This window comes from Cyphomyrmex costatus, unplaced genomic scaffold (assembly GCF_001594065.2).
Source record: "Cyphomyrmex costatus isolate MS0001 unplaced genomic scaffold, Ccosl1.0 scaffold29, whole genome shotgun sequence".
Taxonomy (NCBI): Eukaryota; Metazoa; Arthropoda; class Insecta; order Hymenoptera; family Formicidae; genus Cyphomyrmex; species Cyphomyrmex costatus.
The window spans coordinates 1,874,530-1,893,652 of NW_017277017.1; the positions used below are offsets into that span (position 1 = coordinate 1,874,530).

The window sequence follows — 19,123 nt, forward strand, 5'->3', positions numbered from 1 at the left end:
CGAGCGGACTAATGCCGGGTTTACACGCTCCGAAAGCGACGGGTGTGAAACCCGTCCAATTTTTACGGTTTACAGGATCCGCATTTATTCATTCGTATATACACTTCGAAACACTTGAAATAAATTCGAATTTACGTCTGAAAATTTTTACTTGTTATACGCCGTTTAAATTGCCGAATAAAAGTATAAACGCTCGAATTTTTCTCTTACTTACGATAGTATTTTTCATTTACTTTCTCTCGTTAACATATATTTATTATTCTAATGTCTAATTAATTCTAATATAACATAATGCGGCACGTATATTATTACATTGTTCGGAGTAATTATCGTCGGAGAATATCGCCTAATTGATGTCGCAACGTGAGATGTTGAAAGACGGATTTAAATCCCCCCTCGCGCCGCGCTTTTCGCGTACACTTCGTGCACTCGAAGTGAAATCATTTCCGAGTTTTGTGAAAGAAAGAAGAAAGAAAAAGTCTACATGAGAAAAAGCTTCGAAGGAAATTTAAAGGGACGAGTTTTTATCCTTGGGAAAACGCGCTGATCTGTCTCTGTCGCACGTTTGGCAGTACTGCACCACCACCGGCGCTGCTGTCTACCACTGCGAGCGAGATGGCAAGGCACGTGAGGGGGCATCGCTCAGACGCCGTGCAAGTCAGTGCATCGCGTGTAAGTACCGTCCAGGATTTCTGTGATGTCTACTCCTCGGTACGCGAGGTCGACATGAGTGGCGAGTCAGCGTTACATCGTAAGATGTATTACTTAGACGTATCTCTGTTAGTACATTCATTATTTCATCATACGTAGACGTGATCACGGCTAGTCACTGCGTGACATAACCTGTACGCGCGACTCTCTCGAATTTTAATTCTATTGTCGAGCGAGCGCGACGACTGTCGACGCCGAGAACCGAGAGATTTGCATGTTTAGAAAACTCCCATCTGCCGTGTAGAATACAGGAAATTTTATTTCTATTTCTAGAGAAATTCCATCTGATCCCAATCTCACAGTGTCTCCTGTGTACCTCAAGAAGAATATTTTGGAAGCCGTTCGGTCGCTGTTTGGAGAGGAAGGAGTCAAGAGTTGTCCTGTAGACATTCTAAAATTCTCTCCTGAAAAGCGTACATTTGTCCTACGCTGTCCATATGACAGTTACGTCCGACTGCGATCAAGTCTGACTCTGAGTACAAAGTACGAGGGAAAGACGTGTGTGTACACCGTTCACCGGGCATCGCCGAATTTATTGTCGTTCACTGCCGATAGTAGAACGTTCCAGCACGGAGAAGTCCCTTTTAATTCTTCGCCATGCCACTGATACGTAAAGAGGGCAAGGACACCATTATCTTCGCATCTAAGGAAGATCATGCGGTACCCAGCAAAATCAGTCTTCCTGAATCAGAACCCAGTCCCGGGCTGTTGTTGCCCAACGGCGAGATCAATTGGAACTGCCCGTGTCTAGGAGGCATGGCGACTGGACCATGCGGTTTAGAATTCCGCGAAGCCTTCTCCTGCTTCCACTACTCCAGCGCAGACCCGAAGGGCTCAGACTGTCGCACTGCGTTCGAGACGATGCAGAGCTGTATGTCACAGTATCCGGCTCTGTACGAAAGCAAGGGCATGTCGACAGACGATCTGGAAGACGAGGAGATCGGGGAAGAGATGGAGAAACAGAAGAAGCAGTCGGCGGAGGGCAGCGAGGACAAAAGAAAGGTGGTAGTTGCTAGTCAAGGCGCGGCGGATTAGCAATAGTAGTCTTTTTCTTATATATATTTTACTATCTTAATTACTTTAAGGAACTTAATTTTACCTGTTGCCTGTATAGTTCAAAATAAATTTTTTGAAACAACATTTACAATTAAAATTAGATCTATCGCTATTGAGCTTGCGAACAGTTTGGAGCAGGTAAAATTGTGGCTCGAAATAATCAGGGATTATCTGAAGTCCATCGAAGAACTTCACTATTATGGGCATTACATATATAAATGGAAAATACTGTATTCTGTTCTTCGTGCCTAATGATATATTTCTTGTGAATTATAATATAATTTCCAGTTCAAGTAAACTACATTATTTATTAGTTTTGAAACACAGTTCTAAACCGAAACTGAAAGATAGTAATATTACAAATTAAATTTTCCTATATGTAAAATTAACCATTTAAATCCTATTATACTACTCTCTTAAACTAACATAAGGCAAACAGAACGAGTTTCAATTTTGTCAAGAAAGGAAAATTCTTTGCATTTATGTTACAATTTTCATATTTATTTTTATCTCTCTTTGCAATATGCAAATACAAATATATATTTCAGTCTAAATATAGAAAATATGCGAAGTATAAAACTAAAACGGAAAGTACCGTATCAGTTGTATTTACTTCCTCCGTTTAAATCTGCCTCTTACGCTTTAAAGGATTTAGGATGCACTATAAAAATTTTTCTCTAAAAATTAACTCTGTCCCGCACTCGATACGGCCAAAGTACAATCCTGTCTCTTCAATCTATTACACAACAATACTCCGAATAATATTCTGAAGATGCCTATGGGATGTGATGCTACATAATTTTATTAAAAATATGAGCACAGAGTGTTACATAACGCATAAGAAAATGAACCACTAAGAATCTCCCTCTTCTGCCTTTATTTTTTTTCCGTTCCATAAAATAAAAGATTTCGATTAGTTCATTTTCTTATGCTTTGTGCATCGTGCATAGGTCTTCTCCTACATTAATTATAGAAGACGGTTTGGTGAGCTCGTCTTTCTGAACGCGTTCAAATCTGCCGCGTGTGCTGTCTAGGTCGCTCGCTACTTCTCGCCGACGTCGCCCGATGGCGGAGCCTGGTCGCGTGACGTCGAGCGCGCGCTCGTCCCACCCCTCGTCGGATAGTCATTCCGCTCGCGTATGTAGTCGTGGTAGCAGCATCGTGGATTATCGGGCGCAACGCGATAATAACAGAGTCCCGCCGTTCGCCAGTAGCCGTTCGCGGTAGCAGCAACCTCTCGTACGTCATCGCCGTTGACGCTATGAGTTTGTCGTTACTCTCGCGGCCAGGGCGCCCATCGGAATTAGTGTTGAAAAGCGTCGTTGCCCGTTGTCTCTCGGTCGCGACGCAGCGCGACGTCGAGCAGTGACACGCGTCGCGCGCGAGCATCGATCACGATACCGACCCCGAGACCGATCTACGGTGCGACAGAGACAGGAAGACTTATAGGACGGTGAGCAAAGTGCGGCGAGCCGAGTTTCCGTCAAGTCGGCCGGTTAGAAAAGAGCGGAGCTCGTTTGCGCGCGCGCGCGCCCCTGGATACGTTCCTTGGCAGTGACCGAGAGTGTCCTGGTTTCCGTGCGCCGGTGCTGCTGGTGGAGAAACGCGTCGCGATCATCCCTTGGTCCTCCGTAACGTCGCCTCATCATGGACACCCATAAGAAGGAGAAGAAACACAAGGAGAAAAGGAGGTGAGTCGCGCGCGCGCAAGCAAGGAGAGAGAGAGAGTGTGTGTGTGAAAGTCGCTTTATTTTCGGAGCGACCGTATGGATTCAGGATGACGTGAATTTTCACCTGCGGTTGTATCGTTCGAACTATTCCGACGGACGTTGACGTGAGGTCTGTTTTTTTTTTTTTTTTTATTCCTTCACTAGAACTGTCTTTCTCGCTTTCGTCAAACGTATCAAGCATATATACCTATCTCACTTCAAGTTTCAAAAGTATGTAACTAGTTCAGTCTACGAAAAAAAAAAAAAACAGATCTGTGATAATATCGCTTGTAATAGCGTAAATTCAACGGAGTTTTTGAAGGAAAAGAGAGAGAGGAGAGAGAGAGAGATTAACGAGAAAAGCGAGCGTGTGTATGTGTGGTTTGACGCAATCGCTCCGCTTCTTTGATGTGACGGGATCGTTGCTTTGTCTCTTTCCCCGATTGCAACGCTTCATCTCACTCGCACCCCCCGGCGACGCTCGATTCTGTCTCTGTCTAACGCCACGTGATCTTCGTCGTCTATCTCCGTCACTCTTACGGATTCCTTATCGGACCTGTCGCTTTCTCGTTCTCTCTCTCTTTCTCTCTCCCTCCCTCCTTCCTCTACCGTTGAGTCTCTTAAATCAAATGAAGAAATTCTAACAAGTGTCAATAAGATGCTACATGCTTCATCTTTCCTTTTTTCTTATTCAATCTGTCTTGTGTTGATTGGTCTCTTTAAGTTATTTACGATACCGCACGATTGCTCCAGTTTTGCTCTCGTATCATTATGACTTATTTGCTACTTTATTGATTGATCTGGTTTCTTTATCCTTTCATTTATACGCCATCAGGTTAAGTTTCTGCTTTACTGTAGCCACCCATGTCTTTGTTTATTAACTCGAGGTTTGATTTTCTGAAAATGGCGCTTGGGATTTATTTCTGTATTTAAATTTAAAAAAATAATGTGTGTATTATATTTCTAAAGGAGTTTAATATGCCTACATTACATCTACGCAGTCTGTTATATTACAAATTTAACGATTAAAAATACAAGTAATATCATCGATGTTAATAGTAATTAACATTCTACATTAAATTACTCTCTCGACAAAATATTTTGACGCGCAGTTTCTAAATTAGATCAACAAATTTTAAAATATTATTGATAGAAAATTATGAAATTTTTCGTCTGTGGACATCAAGGAAACATTTTTTTCGTACTTTAGAATAAAGAATTTGTGACACGCAACTCTAATTTCCTTATTTAATATTCCCAAAAGGAATCTTTTCCGTCCCGTCTTTTCTGCTTGATTTTCCAGCTGCACGCTGGTACGCGAATGATTTTTTTATGTCGTGGCGCAACAAGCTCATAAAATAAACATGCAATATGAACTACCGCTTTTCGAACATTTACTACTTTAAACATCGGTGGATGTTTAAAGTAGTAAAGATAATGTTTAAAAATGTCGTTGATACGACCTCACCGATAGTCCTTTTTTAGGAGCTTCGAGTTCTCATTTTTCTTGATCGCGTGCACGCGCGCGATCGTGACGCGTTTATTATACAATCATCTACGATCCCAACGGTTAATATCCCAGTGTCTCATTAGATGCTATTGCGTAAATGTAGAAGTCTCGGTTATCCAGGAATATATATCCCGCATTTATTCTACATTCACACGCGGTAGTTACGAAAATTTTATTATTTTACATCACCCAAACGTACTTAATCTTTATCAGCGAGCAAATAGTCGAAATGTCGCTATTGTAATATTTATAATTGATTTCGATCAATTCTTTAAGTAGATAAAAGGTTTTAGTTATTTTCTTCATGATGAATCAGAATCTGTCGATTTTGTCGATCAGTTTTGTATATCATAAAATTATAACAAGTAAGTTATTACCTTCTCTCTAATTGTATGTAAAAAATAAGAATCTACACGACAGCTCGAACGTTTTGATAAAACTGTGAGATTTTATAGGAGATTTAATTTTTAACAAAAAATTTCCTATAAATAGGTTGAAAAATGTTAATTCCTTAAAAAGTTTGCAAAAACGCTTTGAAATTTTGATTATTTTACACATATTTTTACAAATATCAAAATATGCGTTTTTTAAGTAAACAGTAACAAAGTTGAAAATTAAATTATCTTTTAAATGAGATAAAAATATAACACGTGTTTATAGAAAATTTTTTGTCCAGAATTAAATTTCCTATAAAATTTTAAAATCTGGCCGGATTGTTAAGGATCACCATGTATATACATACATACTAGTAGAATGAAAATTCTTCAACCGAAACATCGTTTCGATTTGTTCAACTATGTAATTTGAAATATTTTCCTGATAAAATAGTAAAAAAAAACATTTGCGATTTTATGACCTATATAGAATTTAAAAAAAAAACAGTGTACATTGCAAATAAAATAAATTTTTATTAATATTGTTATTAATTTTATTATTCATTCTATGGAAAGTTCCCCTTTAACTGCTCACTCATACTCTCTCTCTCTCTCTCACGCACACACACACACGCGCGCGCACATACGAGAGAAGTTTTTCAGTCATTTTTTTATCATTCGGACAGCAACGTTCATGACAACGGTAATTCCAAATTAGACGAAGCTATACTTCTATCTACTTCGATTTCGTAAGAACGTAGAATGGAAAATTCTGTAATGTATAGAATTACGTCGGTAATCAGTCATCCAAAGTTCAATTTTTAACATCAGTGGCAATTGATGATGCTCTATTTTTCATGCTCAATTCGTACGTCAACGTTAATTATAATTCGGGAGTTTTAGTCAATCATTCCACATTAATTCAAATTGAATTCAATCTAATAAAAAATAATAAGTTCCTCTCTCAAATATGCGACCGGGGAGACATTGTTTCATCGTGGTTTCATTTCTCAAACGGTGAATATAAATAAAGGGGTTCATGTTGCGTGATTTAAGAGGATGTTTCCCGAGAAGTGGTCCATAGAGAGAGAGTCACGAGGAGTTGTCTTCTCTCCCCTTCGCCCCTCTGAATCGCGAGGGTCTCTCGCGTGACACGCTCTAAAATAACCTGCTCGGAAACTGCAAAACTACGAGGAAATCGTTAGCGTCATAGTGGGGTCATATGATAGTCATCGGTAGACCGTAACAAAACGAAAACAACATTCGGCACGTATCACGCAGACACGATAGCGTTTTAAGCAACAAAAATATATTTCATTTACGAAGGGTTATTATTATCGAATATAAAAGTATAACGATAGCAATGCGATGATTATTACTCATCCCTTTTACATGATCTTTCTGTCACGTAGTCGCTACATTGGGCAAGAGCTCTAATTCTTCGTTATCGCAACATTTCTGTGGCATAAACAAGTTTTTCCTGGCTTACGAAACTTTAAATCATGTGTGGAGATTAAAAATTCAACATGTTCTTGCGTGTAAAATTTACGAATATTTTTTGTAATAATACATCAGGTAGAAGATCTGAATAATTTCACAGAAGGTAGAATTAGTGGTGCAGACATCATTTTTCATAGAATTTGAATTACTTTTGCGAGCATCGAAATCAAATTTATGAGGTATTTGGAGAAGAAAAATTCCATTCCATTTAAACTCCATCAATTAAGTAATCAAGTCTTCCAGTAGTAAATCTTATATCATTAATTAATTAATCAAATAGAAGATACCTTTTTCAAAATCTCTGAGAAATATAATTGTATTGTAAGCAATTATATCGGCAAGAAAAGATTTATCTTTTAGACAGTAAGAGTTTAATTGCAGTTCTGTGTAAAATAACAAAATAGTAACCTGCTTAGATTAATTGCTTTATATAAAATAGTAAAATAGCGACGTCTACTGTGAGATTAATCTGGAAGCTTAATATTAGAAATAAGGACGTATAATCGCGATGTAACGCGTTTTCGATTAATCTTGTCACAATGTAACGTATTTATGCAAACAAAAAGCTATACTGTGTGTCTCGCCAAGTGATCGATAGAGGTCGACGAGGGGGTGAACAGGGGAAGTAGAGATTAATATGTCAATTAGAGTGTCTGCTGTGACAGTTATTTCTCTGTATAAGTAATGATATAAGCGAGGGGAGTTCTCTCCAGCCACGTATGCATAGTCTACAGGATGTTCGGCGGCTTTATCTGTCAAAGACAGAACCAGAAAGAGGAAAATAAAAGAGTTTTGCTCGATATTGTCATTGGTTGACGTCACGTCCCACTCCTTAATTCTATAACTGGTTATTTCGACGAAACGTTAATTTTCTTTTATAACGATATACAAGTTTTTTATGACCGGAAAGTTACGGTAGACGCTGATTTCCCTTGATATTTGCGATAACCCGACTCCAAATTAGGATTCCACCTGTTAAAAGATGACGTGGCAGAAGTGAAATACTCTGTATATACATCGCGACGATACGCGTGCACGCATGACTGACGACGGACTTCTGGAAAATTTTCTTCCCTAATTACTAGTATGTCGCGACTTGTTGACAGCGTTAAGCATGTATGGCCAGCTGAACGAAACAAAGGCTGAATTTTATCTGTAAGGCCCAGTTTTACCAACGTAAGATTAACTCTCTCTCTCTCTCTCTCTGTTTAATTGTAATCTATTCCTTATCTTTTTCTTCTTAGAATTAGATAACTTGGTTTCTATTTTTTTCTAATTCCCCAAGAATTAGAAAAAGATAAACAGTATATTAAGCTGAGATTACAGTTAAATCTTACATTGGTGCACTAAGGAAAAAAAAATTGTTAACTTGATTATGTAAATGCGTTTACAAATCAAAATAAAAAAGTGCGTTTAGTTTGTAGTAATTATTTAGTTGGAGTATTTATATATTTAAGTTAAATACACACGATCAGTCATGTCATATTATCTGTTTGAATTAATAAATACTTGTTTGAATTAACAAATATTTGCTTAACAGTTCGTAATTTTCTGCATTTAGTTAAATCAACTAAATCAATTATTTTTTTGAAACAGCAACTTTTTTCTCTTACAATCAGTGTGGAACCGCGGGGCTTAAATTAGATTCTCGTCGAGAATAAATAGTTAATAGATTCGCAGAAATTTATTCATTATATTCAAGCATTTAATATAAGCCTCTGATTTAGCCTCTGTGAAGTTAGCACCTCAATATTAAAAATCGGAAATTTTAGTAACAGTTCTGCTTACACCCGCAATAGTTCTACAGTTCCTGATAGGTTTTATCAATAGTTCCGTCGATTTAAGCCAAAAATTTTAAAAAATAAGAACTTAGCACCGTATATTCTTATTTTTTAAAATTTTTGGCTTAAATCGACGGAACTATTGATAAAACCTATCAGGAACTGTAGAACTATTGCGGGTGCAAGCAGAACTGTTATTAAAATTTCCGATTTTTAATATTGAGGTGCTAACTTCACAGAGGCTCTGATTTAGAGTTCGCCTTCGACAAATTTTTTACGATTTTTATATGTTAATCGTAAAAGATACACAGAAAGAACAGTTTTGTTGAAATATCTAAAAATTTAAGTAGACTATACAGATTTGAAAATAATTATGTAAAACACCCGAGCTAGTTTTTAAAATGTCAAACTTCTGCGGCATCGCTTGAGTTTTCTCATAAGTATTTTGATGGTCCAACAAATTATGTTCAGGTGTGTGTATCTACTTAAATTTTTAGATATATATCTATATATGATAACTCAACAAAATCATTCTTGTATATTTAAGATCGAGAACATATACATATATGTATATATTGTTTTCTGTACTCAAGTATCTAATATTTCTTGAGCATAGCCGAAATTATTTCGATTGAAGGATAATTGCGGTTTGGAAAAACCCTCGAGCGTCACTGTTAGAAATCCTAAGAAACAACATCATTTCCGGTGCAAACGTACTTTGTACATAAATGTTTAGATACATCCTACCTAAATCGGCTCAAAGTATTGTATGCATATAGTATGTCACATATCGGAAGTATTAGTCATCGTTTAAATGTCCGTGAAATTTAAGCACGATAAAAAAACGCACTGCTTATTTGTTTAACCGAGTGTAACACAAAGATTTTAATCATTAAAGGCTACAAAACGTTCACCGTAGCTAAAAATGTGTACAAGCCAGTCGACATGATGAAAATGATCGCGGAATAATTTCCGCGTTTTCATATTGACGGCACTTCCGATTGCGTGATTATGTCACGAGGATTACGCGGCTGATTCAAGAATGTATAACGTATTGCGCAGGTTGCATCAGGATTGCATACCCGTCATCGGGATTGCGTTACATCCGCGCAGGTTGTGCGATGCCTCGCTCAAGAGAAAAAGCTAGATAAACGTTTGCACGAAAAAAATAATTTTACTGAAATTCTAAAAGTTTAGGTATAAATATAGATCTGAGAATAATTTTGTTAATCTATAATAGTATATAATCCAAATAGTATCAAAATATTGTATATTGAAATTAAAATTATTTGCGTTAAAGGCCTTGTATTGGCTCGTAGCCCCTCTTTTACACATATTGTTTATTATTGAAAATATTGAGCATTAGTTTTAGTTTAATTTAGTGTAGAAGTTTCAAATATGAAGCGCACAACACTGCAAAAAATGTTGATATTGTAGCAGTCAGTTTGAGCGTTCTACATAATTTTTTGATGTTCAATAAAATTTATTTTTATCTGTATACTTCTAGTTAAATTTTTAAATAATTTAGCAAAAATTTTCTTTCCGTGAGTGATCTGTGGCGGGCACAACAGCTTCTCTTGTTCTCTTTAAGCGTGCGGTACTCGTGGGATCACGTTATCTTCTGCGATAGGAACGTTAGCGGCCGACCACCAAGCATTCAAATTACCGGAGAGTCATTAGACACGCAACCACAGAGAGTGAAGAGAATAACCCATTTATTGCTTCCATTAAAAGATACGTAAAGAAAAATAAACTCTTTTGCATCATCAACGTTGTTCTCGTCGAGAAGTACATATCTCTTAACTCGAAATTGATAAGGTTTCTCGAACATAATTAATAATGCCAGAAAATAATAGCGTTTCTAAAAGATTAGTTTGATGTTTACAGATATTTAATTTATCGACTTTCTGAAAATAGTAATACATGGCGCCAAAATAATGATGGATAAAATATTCATTTTCAGTTAGATTTATATCTAAATTGTAATAAGATCTAGAAACAGCAAAAGCTGTGTACGTGCTACTTAATGCAAAAATATGCTAATTACGTTGTTTTTAACGCTTCCCTCTTCTATTGACGTTTCTGTGATATATAAATTACTATCACGTATTTCACGAATTCTATCGCTCGTATTTTGATTGTATCGTTGTTTTCAAGCGAATTTTATGACTATTTATATGAATTTCTTTTATACGAAAAATCGCAAAAATAGTTTTGTAAAAATATTTTTACACTGAATTCATAGTTTTTGATATTATTTGCACGATGACAGTAATTTATTACGCCAGAAATCTGCGGAAATCTCGAATGTTTGATGAGCTGCGGCAGACAAATCAAAATGTCCGAAACAGTAAAAATGTGCTCAGTGAATTTGTTATATCGCACACAACGTCGATGATAGAGTATCGTTATCGACATGCGAGATAACGATCGTTCAGAACGTCCAGCAGAAATAGCATCGCATTGCTACCGAGCTTTAGTATCGCGCGAGCCGTGAAGGTGGATCAAAAGTCATACCGAAGAAAGCTTGCAAGAGGATGAAGATTTATAGTTGAGTTCTCGATGACCCGGTAAACTAAATCGTTGACATCGCGCAGACGTTTTTAATTTCGAACTTAGTTCTGTTAAGATAAAGAATAAAAGCGGCAACTGGGAGATACAAAAAAGATAAGCCGATAAGAGATAATAGAAAAAAATTGTTGCGGCTACTGTTGATTACTCAAGGTGAGACGAAAATTATTGCAAAGACAAAAGGATAAGTAAAAAATAAGCGCGAGTTATTCGATATGGATAAAACTCGAGAAAAGTAGAATTGGATAAAGTAGAGCGAAGAACTGAGATAAAAAGGTAGTTAGAATTGAGGGAGTTTTAATTTTTCGTGAGAATTAGAATTATTAATGAACGTACGTTGCGCATATCGAGTGTAAAAAGAGGCCAACTCTGTGAAAAATAGAAAGAAAGAGCGAAGTATGAATAAATTGAGAAAAGAAAGATCAGAAAAGAGGCGATTGGAAAAAAACGCTGACAGACGTTCCACTTGTGAAGAAGGATTTGAATATTAATATTCAGTTATACAAGCAGGTTTTATTTTTTATGACTTCTTTCTTTACTGGTGCTAGGTAATTCCTGATTATACGTTGGTCACGTGGACCGACCATAACCAAGATAAGTTCTTAGTAACAAAAGAAGAAAGATAGACGTGAGAAAAGGGTTGAAATTTCAAACGAGTGGAAATCGATTGAAATGCAAAAAAAAATAAAACGCGTTAACGCAGGAAATCTTTTTTTACATAGATTGAATCTATAGATTGAATTTATTTAGTTTTTTTTACATAGATTGAATTTATTTTTACAGTGATTGACTTGTTGATGAAGAATAAAGATAATATTTTTAATTTTCTTAAATTAACGAAAAAATAAAGAAATTTGTATACAAATTTGAGAAGGAAAAGAATAGACGGAGTGTATAAGTTTAGGAAAGTAAATTTGAACGATTTTTAAATATAAAAACAAAAGACAGAAAAAGAAAAAAGCGGGAGTGGACAGGTGAAGGACAATCGTTAACGGAATTAGCATAATTAAAGCGTGAAATTCCCGGTGACCGTGAACTAATCGCAAACAGAATCGATTCTCAACGGAGAAAAGGAGACAATAAGGAAAAAAAGAACAAGATGAATGGAAAAAAACTTTGTTGATATGAAAAATCTTCACGATAAGATGTCAAATTTTTACTGTTCATCGAAACAAGTATTGTATATAATTAGTTCTAAGAAAAGGTAAGAAAAAAAACGGTAGAGAAGATTAAAGAAAATAAAGATAAAAGAAGTAGAACAGTTTAAAAGTGAAGAACAACTGAGAGATTAAGTGACGTGTCAAAAATCAAGGAGAAAACATGAACGCGCGTTTGATGGCAGCAGGAGAAAGAGAAGGAGGTGAGACGAGGGAGGAGGGTGGAAACATCATTCTTGGCGACGCTCATCAGCAGCGAGGTCGTTGCTCTGATCTCCCTGACGACTGGATCGGCAAGGTATCGGGTTACACCAGTGTCGATGTGCGTTACATGGCGAAAGGAAACGAGATCGATTTCCCGTCTCACGAATTGCTGAAACCGCAGTCGCATTCGCCGCCGTCTTATGGTCCAGCGATTGCGTTTAACAACGTCTTACCCGACAATATTGCCGCACCCTCTCCTATTGTTACATCACACATTGGTGATAATACTAGATCACGAGCTTGCGATATCGGGACGACATCTTGCTCCACGATGAGATTTCCGTACGCGTCTGGTACAACTTGCAACGTGGCATGCAGTAATGCACCAGCGACTACGTGCAATGTCGCTCCAGCGGCTGCTGACTGCGACGGTCCGGAGACAACGTGGTTCCGCAACGAGAATCACTTGGCCGAGCCACAGTCGGGAACTCGCACGGCGAACACGGCGAGAATCTGCCAGCTGGGCCCTATTGACGTCGAGGATCTCGCAATGTACTTTGATTCACCGACAGATGGCTGTAAGCCACCCTCGTTGGGCAATCGCGCGATCCACTCGAAGAAATCGCGGTACGGACAAGCCGCGAGGATGGACCAGTCTCAGGAGCATCACCGCGATCTCAATTTCCATGATCTGCCCTCTTGCGATCTAGCACCTAACGATCTAGAACCCAATAATCTACAAACTTGCGACATGGGACCTAGTACACTGGGATATTGTGATCTAGGGAACAGCGATCCACGGCTTCGTAATTCAGGATACGATGGTCCGCCTTTTTGCGATCCAAAATTTAACGATCTGCGATTTTGTGATACGAGGCTGTTCGAGGAGCAGCCCCGCGAATCAGGACGATACAATCCGGGACGGGGTGACCCGGGACTGGGGAATTGGTTCTGCAACGATTGCCCGGAACTGTTCAATTTCTGCAGCGAGGAACGGTGGCTGCAGTGCCCGGCGAGCGATCACTGTCCCCTTTACGACACTTCGAATGCTTACGACATGCCTGTTTTGCCCCCATGTATGTACGAGAATGGTTACTACGATAATTGGCATTACGACTATGTGGAGGACGAACAACTCCTCGAGAATTACTTGTAAGTCGGCGATCATTGTAATGTCTTTTTGTTTTCCCCGTTCTCATCTGCTTAGACCCTTCGACGTGTTCATGTTTAATACCTTAACAGATGGTAAATAATAATTTTTAAATCAAATATCGATGAGAACATGCCGTATAACGGTCAAGTTCATGGATCTTGGATGCTTCTAATATATAATTTCGTATGAATTTATATACTACGCGTATGTAGATTCTTAAATGCGCGCCGAAATTTTTTTTCAGACTTACAACGCAATAAACTATCGTATAGTATTAAAATCTATGAATGACATATTAAAAATCTGTAAATAATTACATTGCGAAAAATATTACCTCGGCCGGGAGTCAAATTCGGATGTCTGGCATTCCGTGCGAGCGTCGGTAGTCTAAAGGCTTAGGACGCTCGCATGGAATGCCAGAGATCCGAGTTTGACTCCTGGCCGAGGTAATATTATATCTTTCGCAATATAAATTAATTATTTACAGATTTTTAATACGTCATTTATAGAGTTTAATATGTCATTTAATATTACTAACAATAAGATAACAAGATGCTATGAGCATGAAAATTGTTAGATCGTTAGTCAGTTTAACTCGTGATAATACTGCGGTAGTTTATTAGAATTTGCGTTGTAAGTCTGAAAAAAATTTCGGCGCGCACTTAAGAATCTACATACGTAGTATATAAATTCACACGAAATTATATATTAGAAGCATCCACGATCCAGCTTAACCATTATGGCATGTTCTCGTCGATATTTGGTTTTAAACTCACGGTCCAATAAGATTAAATAATAATTTTATTGAAATTTTCTAATGATTTTTTATGGTACATTGTAAATATCAAACGAACAGCAGTAACACAATCTCTTGAATTAATAACGTTCTGTTATTTTTAATAATGTTCCATGTATCAAAATATAAATTAATCTATTCCTATGGTAACTTCAGAATAAATGATCACATTAATATGCGCTTATTAAATAATAAATTAAATTTGAGTTAAATTTAATACATTTTCTTAAATTAAATTGTTTAATTCTCTTGATTTAATTAAATTAGCGACATATTGAATAGGAACAGTGATAACCTATAAAAATGATTTAAAATAACTTCATTTGGGTACAATATATAATATATATATACGACATATAAATTTAACGAGCTGAATTTTTCTTAAAATTAATCAGGATCTTATAATTTTAGTTTAATTGAATTTTATCAACTCTCTTTTAATCTAATTCACTAGAATCACTTTATTTAGTTTTAGTAGGTTTTTATATCTTTTTAAGAAAAATTGGATTTTCCTAATTTTGAAGTAAGATTTGTCAATCACTTAAACAAGTTAGACCGCTATTGCAAAGAAACTTTATTTATTCAATCGAAGGACTTTGCATGTAACATTTGCAATTTACACAGTATGGAACACTTTATATCAATCTTACGCGGCAAAAAAGAAAATGAATTGACAGTCGTTTCCTCGCGATAATTTTCCGCAACATTTAATTACATTTACCATTCTATTGGATTAGTCGATCAGTTTGACTTTGATTGGAGTCAAACGGTAGGAGGGCGGTGAGGGAGAGAAAACGTGACGAGATCGTAGGATCGATTTCAAAAGCAATATCGTTCGAAGGTCGGCCCGTCGCGATGATAACGCTTCGCTTAGCGATAACGTCGATGTTTTTTCTCGATTAACGACCGAAAAAGATGCACCTTCCAATCCACTAACTGCATTTTGTAGCAATGACAGTAATCAAATATGTTCGGCCTCATACGATTGTTTGGTGTATTTTAAAATTAGGTTGCTCAAACGATTTCTCTAACTGAAAATGAAGTTGGTTATTTGACCAAAGTTTGAATACGTTAGATCCAATCAATCAAGTTCTACCGAATTACTATTTAAATGTTCTCTTTATCGATACGCATATATATTTGCGCTTGGTAATCGAGCGCAGTCTTGCTTCGAGATCAAGCAGTATTCGCAGCTGCACAGCATACATTATATAGATGTATAGATAACAGCGTAATATCGAGTCGAGTTGACGACGGTGACCTTTTAGAATCGGGCAATAAGACTTGTGGTCTGTTTTTTTACCACCCCAAGTTCTGAACTGGTATACACTGATGCAGTAAGTTAGATTGAGACAGATATAGTTTGTCTCAAAACTAGTTCAGAATTCTTCGAAAAAGACAGACCTCGTTTATCGTGCGTGATAGTACATCTGACATGACACTTGTCGTTTACAAGGTACTTCAAGACGTCTGTTTGCGGAAAAAAAGTCTAGTATAGAAGAGATAGTCAGGAGAGCTCTCGTTCATACGTGATTCATTCTACGTGAAAAACGCGCAAAAGAAAAGTGATATATCTATATATTTTTATTATATTTTTTTCTGAAACCAACATTAATTTTTCGAGAGATTTCTACGTTAAGTTTATACATATATATTCTTTATTTTTTACCACATTTTTTCAGTTATCATCATGGCATTTTTTTAAAACATTCTTTGCGTTCTGGCAAAGAATGTTAACCCTCAAGTATATCCTGTCGATATTTTGATTATAAATTTTGTAGATAAATGTAAATTTATAAAAAAATGTGTAAAATACGATTCGATTGCTATAATGACAAAAACTATAATATTTAATAAAACTTTAAAGCTCTTTGACAAATATACCAAAATTTTTTAAAATTTTTATATAATCTGGAATGAAATAAAAAATTTACTCTGTTTCTCGAAGATCTCTATGCAGATGGAAGAGTTAAAATTCATATCGTTGTCAGAAGATTAAAATATAGTTTACAATTTATTAGTATATTTTCCAGAGATCTATAATACATGTTTATAAAAGATTCTTAAGAAGTAAAAATTGCGCAATCTGGCTTGTAGCAATAATATCGGACGGACTAGCTTATTTTGCAGTCGCTAGACGAACTTTTCGTGTTATTGCAGGAGCAATGAGAAGAGGAAGGAGAGATCTCGCGATGCAGCACGCTGCAGACGTAGTAGAGAAACCGATATCTTCACCGAACTCGCGGCCGCGCTTCCGGTCGCGCCGGAACAAGCAGCGCTCTTAGATAAGGCCAGCGTAATGAGGTTGGCGATTGCCTACCTTAAAGTTCGAGCTGTTGTGGATTCCAGTGAGTATATCTATGAAAGTATTTGAATGCCTGTCTTCATTGCAGCAAAGATGTTTCTTTCTTTGGAGATACAAAATACGATATTCAGCTAGGAATACAGAAATACTATTCAACTAAAATATTATAGAAATATCTTTATTGCAAAATATTTAAACGAAGATATAAACATAAAACATTCGAAATATATTTAAATATAGATATTTTATAATAGCTACTATATATAGATAATAATGGATTATTAAATAATAATACGTTAGAGCAATTAGATTTATAGAAACTGTAGAAAATGAGATATACAAAGTAAAGTCGTACAATTTTTACAAGGTACCTTAAATTATATACTACATGTGTATATCTTAAAATACTTAATTTATTTGAATTTTAGGGTATACCAAAGATTTCCTTTTATTTAATATTATCAATTGATGTAGTCACTTGATTCTTAATTTGATATAAGCGTGGGTTTTCAAAGTAAGTAGTTTCAGGATTTTTATCTAGATTTTAACATTATATTTTTTACAATTTTAAGTAATTTTGAAATTTAATTAATGTCGTACTTATTAAATTTCCGAATCTTTTAACATAAGTTCCAGTTACGTTGACAAAATCTGAGTCGTCCGCAAAGATGGATGAATTATTTCCAAAAGCTCTCAACGGCTTTATGTTAGTACTCTCCGGTGACGGCAATATGGTCTACCTGTCAGAGAATGTCAAAGATTATCTCGGAGTGTCACAAGTACGTCAAACAATCAAACGTATTTCCATAAACATTGCTATACTTATGAGAAACATAAATTAATATTAATAGATATTAATAATAATAGAGTAACTTATTAATAGATGACATAAATATCATAAATAATATCCAATGATTTGAAAACACAATTTTTATATTTTAAATAATAGTATCTTCCGTTTGATTTTTATAAGTATTTTTAAAGAATTTTTTAATATGTGTATAAAATTATTTTTGGTAAACTCAAATTTATAATATAAAAAGTTTAAATGAAATTATGTTATGTTTCTAGTTAGTTTTTATTTAATTTTGTTATGAAAAATAAAAAAGATGGTTACGAATTTATGATTGTTTATTGCATTTTTCGTCGGTATTCGGAAAATAAAATTAAATAACAAATTTTTCCATGCTTTGCATAGATGGATATGATGGGACAAAGTGTATACGAATACAGTCATCCCTGCGACCATGATGAATTGCGCGAGTGCCTATCTTCGAAGTCGACGGATAACAATGAGAAACGTACCTGCAATTTCTTCTTGCGGTTCAAATGTACCCTCACTAGCAAAGGCAGGAAGGTCAATCTGAAAAGTGCTTCTTACAAGGTATGTTACGTATAAAATATCGAAGTTCTTTTATCTATTCTAGTAATTATAATATTTGTCGCACGAAATGTTGAATAAATATTAATTTATTCAACAAGAGACAAAAACAGAAATAAAATTATAATAAATTGAGAATACCATATATATAGCTTATTATTTTATTCTCAAATAATTTTACTATTGATATAAATATAATTTATCACATATAATGACTTGCATTTTTTTATAAATGTGAAATATGAATACAACACATATGCATATGCACAAAAATAAAATTAATACTACATAATCGAGTAACAGAATTTGTGTAATAGAAGTTTTAATATTTCAAAACAATAATAATAAATGTGAAATTAATTAGTGGGTAATTAAGAGCTAAAAATAAACGCAGTTATTCATGGATGTAATTAATAAATGTGTTTAATTAAAGACGATTTTACATTAAATTTGCAAGAAATTTCGCAAAATAATTATTTCGGACGTTTCGGCTCCTTTTAATATTTCATTTTTTATGCTCATCTAAAACGATTTCTTTTATTGAAACTTTTTTTAACTAAATAAGCTTGTGAATAATATGTCCGTGATTGGATGTTGGCAGGTGATTCACTGCACCGGCAGGTTGACAAACATCCGCGACTCAAACTCGAACTCTATGGAAGTTGATAATGAAGAGCAAAGCAAAGAGGATGAGGACGCGGGACAAGACACAGACATTTCTCTGGTGCTTGTAGGTAGTCCCATACCACATCCCAGTAATATTGAGATACCTTTAGGACGCCACACCTTTTTGTCGAAGCACAGTCTCAGCATGAAATTTACTTACGCTGATGAAAAGTAAGTAATAGAATTATTATATTTTTATCACTCTCTTATCTTTATGTCCGACACACCAATGTAGATTTTTTTAGTTTA

At 35.8% G+C, this 19,123-nt stretch overlaps 3 protein-coding genes across 3 annotated transcripts in view; all 3 read left to right on the forward strand.

The window, feature by feature from the left end:
- The first annotated feature begins 652 nt into the window (after positions 1 to 652).
- On the forward strand, positions 653 to 1,356 carry LOC108775223 (Ribonuclease P/MRP subunit p14 a). Its single transcript, XM_018541528.1, has 2 exons — positions 653 to 779; positions 985 to 1,356. Exons 1-2 carry the CDS (start codon positions 727 to 729, stop codon positions 1,316 to 1,318), a joined length of 387 nt encoding a protein of 128 aa, XP_018397030.1. The 5' UTR covers positions 653 to 726; the 3' UTR covers positions 1,319 to 1,356.
- Positions 1,309 to 1,840, forward strand: LOC108775222 (mitochondrial intermembrane space import and assembly protein 40-B). Its single transcript, XM_018541527.1, has one exon. It carries the CDS (start codon positions 1,309 to 1,311, stop codon positions 1,744 to 1,746), a length of 438 nt encoding a protein of 145 aa, XP_018397029.1. The 3' UTR covers positions 1,747 to 1,840.
- A 1,370-nt stretch (positions 1,841 to 3,210) lies between these two features.
- Positions 3,211 to 19,123, forward strand: part of sima (HIF-1 transcription factor component sima) — a 44,459-nt gene continuing 28,546 nt past the window's right edge. The window contains exons 1-5 of the mRNA XM_018541562.1: positions 3,211 to 3,458; positions 16,683 to 16,870; positions 17,458 to 17,606; positions 18,026 to 18,211; positions 18,810 to 19,045. Coding sequence (XP_018397064.1) covers positions 3,415 to 3,458; positions 16,683 to 16,870; positions 17,458 to 17,606; positions 18,026 to 18,211; positions 18,810 to 19,045 — 803 coding nt within the window. The 5' untranslated portion in view covers positions 3,211 to 3,414. The remainder of the gene's footprint in view (positions 3,459 to 16,682; positions 16,871 to 17,457; positions 17,607 to 18,025; positions 18,212 to 18,809; positions 19,046 to 19,123) is intronic.